This window comes from Trachemys scripta, chromosome 16, assembly GCF_013100865.1.
Source record: "Trachemys scripta elegans isolate TJP31775 chromosome 16, CAS_Tse_1.0, whole genome shotgun sequence".
Taxonomy (NCBI): domain Eukaryota; kingdom Metazoa; phylum Chordata; order Testudines; family Emydidae; genus Trachemys; species Trachemys scripta.
The window spans coordinates 572,023-580,507 of NC_048313.1; the positions used below are offsets into that span (position 1 = coordinate 572,023).

Below are 8,485 nucleotides of genomic sequence, written 5' to 3' on the forward strand. Positions count from 1 at the left end.
TCCCCCAGGAGGGGCCGCAAACCACTCCTGCCATGCCCAGCAGCTACAGGCACTCACCGTTTGTAGGGATCGTACGTGGGGCTGTCTCTCCTCGCATAGCTGCAAAGAGAGAACACGTTACGGAGAGCCTGTGCCAATGACCATGGAGAGATTCAAGGAGCACAGCCTGCCCTGTGGCCAGCAGCCAGGCGCCCTGCGGAGTGACCAGCTGGCAGCACAACCACGCTGCTCACCCTCCCCAGTGCCCCACTCCGTGCAGGAAACAGGGCAGAGCTACTCCTCTTGGGTTTAACCCACCCCACTAGTGTCGCAGCCCCCCACAGACCTCATCTACTGAATGGAGCAGAGGCCTCTCCCAGAGAGGGAACGTAACCCTGGTGCCCACGGCCTGTACTGGCTCTACATGGAGGTGAGAACACGGAGATACCAGCTGCAGCCCACAATGTGTTACCTGGGCTGCAGAGGCCGGGTGCCAGGGCAGCAGCAGCCCCGGGGCTTGCGAGGGGTGGGGCTGGGAGCCCTGGCCCCGCAGGACAGCCCGGCTGGACCTCTCCACGCTGGGCAGCTGGGAACCCAGCAGACCCCCAGCATGCGGGCCGGTCTTTAGCACACAGCTGAGCTGGGCCGCAGCTGTGCACTAACTGGGCTGAGTTGGTTGAGAACTCTCACTCTCTTTGTGACGCAGACAGAAGAAGCCTGTCAGCTTATGATGGTTGAAAAATTATCAGTTGCATCAGATTCGGTTCTGGATTTAACTAAAGCCCAGGGGGGAATGTTCCTAAGTTCGTGTCTGCTAGGGAGAATGACATTGCAACTAGGTTGCATCCAGTTAGTCCCAGGGACCAGCAACGCTGGTGCTTCTATTTTGCCTGTTGCTAGTGTGTTGCCGAGTAAAGATAGGACAACTCTGTTTAATCAGGGCGATATCACAGCCAGCGCACAAGGAGAGCAGGAAAGTGATTGAACTGCGTTACCCACTGACAGTGTGGAAACTTGTAACTAAGGTAGTGTGTGCGGAGCCTGGTGACCTGTGTGTTGCCAGTGAGAAAAGCTGCGAAGGGAAGGAAAATGCCTTTAACTATGGAGTCCATCAGCTTGCCTAAAAGGGGGCTGTGTAAAAATCCTCCTAATGGGCCAGAGGTGATTGAGTGTAAGTGACACTCAGAGGGAGTTTGGTTGTGGCTCCGCAGAGCAATGCTTCTGTGGAGCACGATAAACGTGAACGGTTGCTTAAAGAAGCTCCTAAGGAGAAGAATCCTCATGGTTGTTTTTGCAAAGCAGTTTGCTGTAACTGAGGGGTGTGGAAATGAATTAATTGAGGTAGATCAGGATGAATTTCGGTCTGTAGAAGGCAACAGTTTGTTGAGAGATTTGTTTCAGTTCCTAACAGCCAGAATTTTTCTGTTGAAAATGGATCCACTGATTTTGCTTTAGAAAGACCCCAGTGTGAATAACTTAGAGAAGGCGTCAGATGGAATGAAATTTGTCAGGGAATTTGAACAGCCCTATGATGATGACCAAGTGGCTGTGCTTGACCAGCTTGTTGGGAAGACGACGTTGTTGGAACATGAATGTCTCCATACTGATTCTGTAAAAAGTGGCAAAGAGTCCTGTGGCACCTTATAGGCTAACTGTCTGTTAGTCTATAAGGTGCCACAGGACTCTGTCGCTTTTTACAGATCCAGATTAACATGGCTACCCCTCTGATACTGATTCTGCGAGTGAACAGTCTGTATCTCAGGTTGAAAGAGAAGACTGAGTAACTGAATCTACAGAGCAGGACAGCTGTGCAGTTATCTCTTGAGAATACAGGAGATGGCAGGCAAACTTTCACCCCTAGACACTTCGGATATGACTTTTAGTCTCTTAGTGGACTTGACATCTGATTCCATGTGGAACCAGAGGTTGGTAATGGAAGGACAAAAGAACCTTGAGTCTAACATGTTAGTGAAAATGGATGGTCTCTCTTTAAGACAGAATCCAGCCTTGGAATTGGTAATGGTTAAGAATCTGAAAACTAACAAACAAACTAGTGTCTGTGCTGATGCAAATTACCTGACTGATTTGGGGGGGCGGGAGGAGGAGAAAGACTTGCCCACACCATAGCTGTTAGCAAAGAGGACACACATAGCCAACCAATGGATTCTGTTACACTAAAGAGCTCAGATTTTGACCCTTCAGGACAGGGAGGAAGGGGAAAAACTTCATCTTGCTAATGGAAGCCACAAGTTAACCCTAAAATGCCAAAACCTCAACAGTATTGAGTCAGAGACACAGCATGACAAAAATGCTTGTAAATGTACAAGTGACAGATCTGATGTTAATATTATTGCTAATATTAACTGCTGTGGCTAGTTTGTTGCCAATACCAAAAACTGTACAAATGTACGGTGTGCATGATCTTTCGGAAAAACCCTTAAACATGTTGGGAGTGGTACGTAAGAACCCGCTATGTGCTTGAAGCTTTTAAGGGTTACTGTTTCTTTACATGACAACACACTTTATGTTAAAAGGCCTTGGTATACTGATATTTCATAGCTAGTGCCTGTAACCAGTCTTAAAACTTTTCACATCAGAGAAGGCATTATAGACCTAATATGCTGTATGAAAAGGGAAACTAAGGCACACCACCCTATTGCTTTCATGGCTAAATGCCAAGATTCCTACACTACGGAGAACGTTAATATTTACATTGGCTTGATGTTAATTGGGTTCCAAACATTTGCCAGAGCTTGCATGGATAAATTAACTATTTTCATTAGCTCATGGCAAAATCATATGAGACATGCAAGAGCAGATCCAATCCACTATTGGTCTAACCAAGTTTTACCTTGGTTTGTAAAGGAATTCAATAATATTAGGTTTCAGAGTAGCAGCCGTGTTAGTCTGTATCCGCAAAAAGAACAGGAGTACTTGTGGCACCTTAGAGACTAACAAATCTGTTCTTTTTTCAATAATATTGTTACTTCCAGAACGAACCATACAAAGAAAAAGCCTGTTTTAGCCAAACATGATTTTGATGAACCATTTCTGTTATACACGGATACTTCTAATACTGGGTTTGAAGCTGTAGTAATCTAGAACCAAGAATGGGAAGCTCCTATGATGCATTCAGCAGTGTCTGGGACACCCCTTCTTGCACCAATTTTGGGGTGAAACAGAAGTTTACTTTTGTTGCTGGTTTGGTATATCTTATAGGAGAATAACCACCAGTTTTGGGTTGTGTCTGCCCTATTTCTCAGCAGTGACCCATGAAGGAACGGGGACACCAGCCTCCCTGTTAAAGGGGTTCAGAGGAGAGGAGTCCGGACAAGCAGAGGCAGGGACGGAAGCACATGAAACATCTGGAGCTAAGCCAGCCGCCCCGAGGCCTTAAGCGACAGAGCTAATGAATTTACCAGATCACTGGCTTATAAATTCATGTGAGAGCAGAAGACTCCCTAACTTCCGCACAGACCCCTGGCCAAAGAAAGCATCACACTGCCCCGCCCCTTGGCGAGCTTGCCATGTGGACGGAGCCTTTTCAGAGCCAGTTGTTTGAAATAACCACGATTCCAGAAGGAGTCACTGCGTTCAGGGCCAGGGGAGCTGCCATGACAGTGCAGCAGGGGCCAGACATGGGAGACAAGAGCCCTTGCGCCCAGGACAGCCAGTGCCAGAGGCCCCGCCCCAGCACCCCGTTGCTCGCCAGCCCCTCTGGCTGACTAGCTTGCAGGGAGACGTTAGGTCGTCACCGCCTTACCTGGGAGGGCTGATCTTTCTTCCTTTTAAGCGCTTCTCTCTAAACTCCCTCCTCTGTCTGCGAGAGCGACGGCCCTAGATGAGAAAGGCCCAGCACTGAGTGGCAGAGGAAAGCCTGCCAGGAACTTCCATTGCTCTCCCCCAGTACTAGGAGGTGGGAAATGAGTCTGTCCCAACCAGCTCCTCTGGGCTGAGCTGCCCCAGTCTGGGTGCAGGCCAGCTGTGGGGAGTCCTGGCTAACATGGCCAGGTCTTTTAAAACCTCCTCTGCGTCCCTCTGCTAACCCTCTGGAAGCAGGGCCTACCTGGAAAGCACAAGAGCTCTCCAGAGGACCCATGGGGAAAGCGTCTTCGCCAGGCTTGGGAAATACAGGCAGAGATCAGAGCAGGGCTGGGAAGAGGTCTGGCTGGGACAGCTCTCCCCAGGGCTGCGCCTTACCGAGTACATGGCTTTCTCCTCCTCGAGGGCTTTGGCGTGTTTAATGGCTTCTGCCTCCTCTTTGTCCTTCCGCAGCATCCTTCCGGAAAAGGAAAGAGAGCTGGCTAAGTGTGGCTGTTCCCAGCGCTCACAGAGCCTGCCCTGCCCAGCCCCTGGATGGAGGTACACAACGCAGGGGCATGGGTGCGCTGTGACAAAGGGACTTCACTACCACAACAAGTGCTGGTAAGCAAGAGCCTCCGCTCTGCCCCCACCCTGACGCAGCCCCAGCATCTGCCTCTAGCACAGGGGCTGCTACCAGAGCACTTGGGCCTTCAATGGAAGAGTCAAGGGCTAAGCTGGGCCTACAACTGAACAGTACCAGCGGTACCAGGGTGCCACTGGCACAAGGGAGGAAGCTCCAAGTTGGAGCGGCCCATGCAGCAGCAGCAGCGTCTGGGCTGCCCCGGGAAAGCAGGACGGGTGCCATCCAAAGGGACTTACCCTAAAATTAACTAAGCAGCCACTGCTCCCCCAGGTGCATCAGTGAAGAGAGGAGCTGCATTTAACCCTGCACCTCTCCCTGGCTCTCCTGCCACCTGGGTCAGATGCTTTGCCCCTCGACGGGAGCAGTGAGGATGCCAGAGCTGGACGCTCCTCCCCACCGTGGGCTGGCACTTCACATGTACGGTAGGAGATGCAGCAGGCAGCCAGCCAAACACATGGGGCTGCCCTGAGGCTGCACCAGCCTCTCACCGATACGTGCAGCAGCCAGACAGCCGCACACATCTGCCCCAAGCAACCTTCTCAGTGCATGTGGGCAGAGGGGCAGCAGCAGCTTCACCTAAGCCAGGGCTGCCAAGGGCCTGCTGCCACGGGAGCCCCCACACCAAGCCACAGTGGGTACATCTGCCACCTACATCCCGCAGTAGCCACAGCTCTGCTATGTGGCTCGTGACTACGGCTATCCAACCCCCCAGAGCACCTGAAGCTCTCTGAGATGAGGTGGTGCGCCTGGAGCTCGGCTCCGGGCCCTGACTCACACGTGGGCCTTACCTGACAAAGTCCCCCTCAGCCATCCCGTACGTGGTCGCCTGTTTATTCAGGTCAGCCACCTGCTCCTGATTTAACTCATCCACATCAACTTCCACATCTGCAAGCAGAGGCCTGGTGTCAGTGTGCCTGCAGACCTCGCCAGCCCTTGGGGCCAACAGCGGAGCCGGGCTGCTCTCCAGCTGCCCCGGGGCCACCTGAGGTGTTGCTGGAGTATCTGCTGCACCATAGTGCAGCTGAGGTTTGAAACGTGGGGGCCACAGGACTTTCTTGGGCCTCTCAGGAGGCCCATTTCTGGTGCTGAGCTCAGTGAACATGCCCCCGCCCCAGCATGGTCCTCCACCCTCTGCTCACAGGATTGAGGGAGTGGAGCTGGGGAGCAGCCCCTCTCGCCCTCCCCACTGGAACACATGGCAGCAGCTTTACCGGAGCTCAGCTGGGGAAGCAGGTGACAGCAGCCCCCGCCCAACCCAGGGCTCTGAGGTCAGCCACCAGACTCCTATTCCCCAGGAGCTGTTTACAAGCCCCAAAGCAGCAGCAGGGACAGGTCTGCCGGGGGGTGGGGGGGTGGGGGGGAGGAGGAAAGAGAGACAACCCCAGCCAGCACCCAAGGCCCCTGCAAACACCCACCGATGCATGGAGGGAGGAGGGGGCCGGGAAGGGTTGGCCGGGGTTCCCCATGTTAGCCAGAACTCCCCACAGCAACGCACTGCTCCCCCACACCCCTCCCCTAGAGATACACCCAGGCACCATGTAGAACAGGCACGTGCCCAACACACTGGGGAGGTGGCACCTGAAAGATGAACTCGTAAGCACAAGGCCTGGGAAAGCCAGTCTGTGCGTGCGGGGCGGTGGGGCTGCCCAAGCACGGCCTGGACAGGCGATATCCCGAGGCAGGACTGCCTGGGCAAGCGAGACACACCGATATCCGGAATGACTTCATCCTCATCCGTGTTGCTGTCCTCCTCAGAGTCCTCCTCGTCTCCCCGCTTCTCCAAGGAGTTCTCGAGCTCAGCCACGGTGCTGTCCTCGTACGTGTAGCCAATCGATGCCTTCTTCTCCGCGAGCCTGGGCACAAACACTGTCTGTGAACGTGTGCGGCCAGGGCAAGGGCACAGGGCACCCACCCGAGGTCCCTGGAGTCTTGCAGCACCAGCCTCCCCTGCTCTCAAAGGGCTGCTCTGTTAACCCCCACGTTGCCCCAGTTACGTTTGGAACCCCAAGGCATAGTTAATGGAGAACCACTACAGAAAGAGCCCTGGGCACCGAAGGCCTCCCCCCGCCCCACACACATAAGCGCATCACCTTGCCCTCCCCTAAAGCCGTGCTGAGGCACCAGGAAAAAGGGCTGCCTTTTTTCACATTCCAGCTCTCCCAATCGCTGGGCAGGGCCCTCCCGCAGGGCTGTGGCCTGCGGCCACCACATTGGTGGTGCTACGCATGCAGTCTGACTAGTCGGAATACTGGCACTGAGGCAGAAATAACCCCGTCTCAGGCTTCGGGACGAGCTGAGCACCGCAGGGTCCGGGAGGAATTGTCCCCAGTGCTACTCCCGTCCAGCAGCTTTATTATTCAGGAAGAGGAGGGGAGGACTTCCTCTGCCACATCAGGTATCAGCCACTCCCACACTCCCTGGAAAGCCTAATTCCGAGGCAGGGTAGAGAGGAAGGACTGATGCCCCCCAGGCCAACTTGGGGCACCAATACATTTACTTGTCTCCTTCAAAGCATGCCTAGAGGGGCAGCTCAGCACGCACGTACGCCACTGGGGACCAGCACCGAGCCTCTTTTCCCCCATACTCACTTCTTTTTCTCATCCTCATTGGGCTTCTGGAGTCCCCCATAGAGCTCATCAATATAGATCTGATAGAGACACTGCTCCTCCGAGACTTCAGACAGACAGACAGACAGACAAGGGAGTTACATGCCAGCTTGAGGGCAAACACCGATGCCAACAGGCCTTGATAACAGCTGAGTGTCGGGGCTCATTCGAGGTGACACAGGTAAGAGGGAGCCTCTCCTGTATGCATCAAACCACATGGGCAGAGCAGGATCCCTGTCTCAAGAGCCGGAAGAGCACAGGGGAACGGGGACGGATTGCTGATCATGAATCCTAGAAGTCACTGGTTGGAATGCAGCCTGGCCCAGGAATGGCTGAAAGCAGTTACCAGCTGATGACTGCTTGAGGACTCCTAGGTGAAGGGCTGGGTGACATGTGCAAGTTACCAAATGTGCACTAACTGCCCCCTCAGTGTTATTCTTGGCAGAGAACCCAAGAGCCGAACGGGCCATGGAGGGGGAGGGAGGGTCCCTCCCTCCCTTCCAGAGGGGCTCCTGGCAGAGCACAGCAGAGCAGAAGTTCACAGAGTGATGTCAGGAACCGTGCCCTGCTGTTGCCAGCTGATACCTCTCACCAGAGCCAGCTTCTCTTCACAGCATCGCCCCCAGGGATGTCTCCGTGCCCCAGTGGACAGTGGTCTCCAACAGACACTTACTGCCAGCGAAGTCGTTCTGCACCAGACCCCTGTAGCGCTCGTAGTTACACTTCCTCTCGTCCGACTCCTGCTCAGGAGAGCTGAGAAGGAAGAACACACACTGGCACCAGGAGACAACTGGGCAGACAGGACAGAACTAAAGGTGACCGGCTCAGAAGCACCTCAGTGACTTAGCAGCCCACAGCCCATTTCCACAAGTGACTTGCTGTGAGATTCAGGCTCCCACGTCACATCTCAGCAAAGCACTTCTGGAAATTGGACCCGACAGCAATTGTGGCTGCTAACTCCACTGTTCAAACAGTGCGACGTTAACCCCTCGGTGGCTGTCCCCGTGCATCAATGGCTATTAATAGAGCTCAGCAGGACGGCTGCACGGCTACCCGGGAGTCTCCATAGGCAAGGCTGAAGCCAGCTCTCCTTTACAAACCTGGTGCAACTCTCCCTCCCCTGCAACCCAGTTGGCCTCAAGTTTCACGGGGGACAACATGCCTGGAGTTCTGGGAAATCTGGGGTGCTTGGGAGATACGCAGGGTCGTCCCCACTTACAGCTGACTTGGCTTAGAAACATTAAGTTCAGTGAAGACAAGCTCTGAGAGGGGAGAACTGGCTGGTGAAATGTAAAAAGCAACAGAGGGTCCTGTGGCACCTTTAAGACTAACAGAAGTATTGGGAGCATAAGCTTTCGTGGGTAAGAACCTCACTTCTTACCCACAAAGGCTTATGCTCCCAATACTTCTGTTAGTCTTAAAGGTGCCACAGGACCCTCTGTTGCTTTTTACA

General features: G+C 53.9%; 1 protein-coding gene across 3 annotated transcripts in view; it reads right to left on the reverse strand.

The window, feature by feature from the left end:
* The window catches only part of CLASRP (CLK4 associating serine/arginine rich protein), a 36,142-nt gene that overhangs the window by 18,186 nt on the left and 9,471 nt on the right, over positions 1-8,485 (reverse strand). For all 3 annotated transcript variants that reach the window (XR_004648420.1, XM_034793169.1, XM_034793170.1), the window contains exons 6-12: positions 7,706-7,785; positions 7,015-7,099; positions 6,134-6,279; positions 5,215-5,311; positions 4,180-4,258; positions 3,743-3,816; positions 58-99 (exon numbers count right to left, since the gene is read on the reverse strand). Coding sequence is in view for 2 of the 3 variants with exons in the window: in XM_034793169.1 (XP_034649060.1) it covers positions 58-99; positions 3,743-3,816; positions 4,180-4,258; positions 5,215-5,311; positions 6,134-6,279; positions 7,015-7,099; positions 7,706-7,785 (603 nt within the window). In the remaining variant the exon portion in view is untranslated. The remainder of the gene's footprint in view (positions 1-57; positions 100-3,742; positions 3,817-4,179; positions 4,259-5,214; positions 5,312-6,133; positions 6,280-7,014; positions 7,100-7,705; positions 7,786-8,485) is intronic.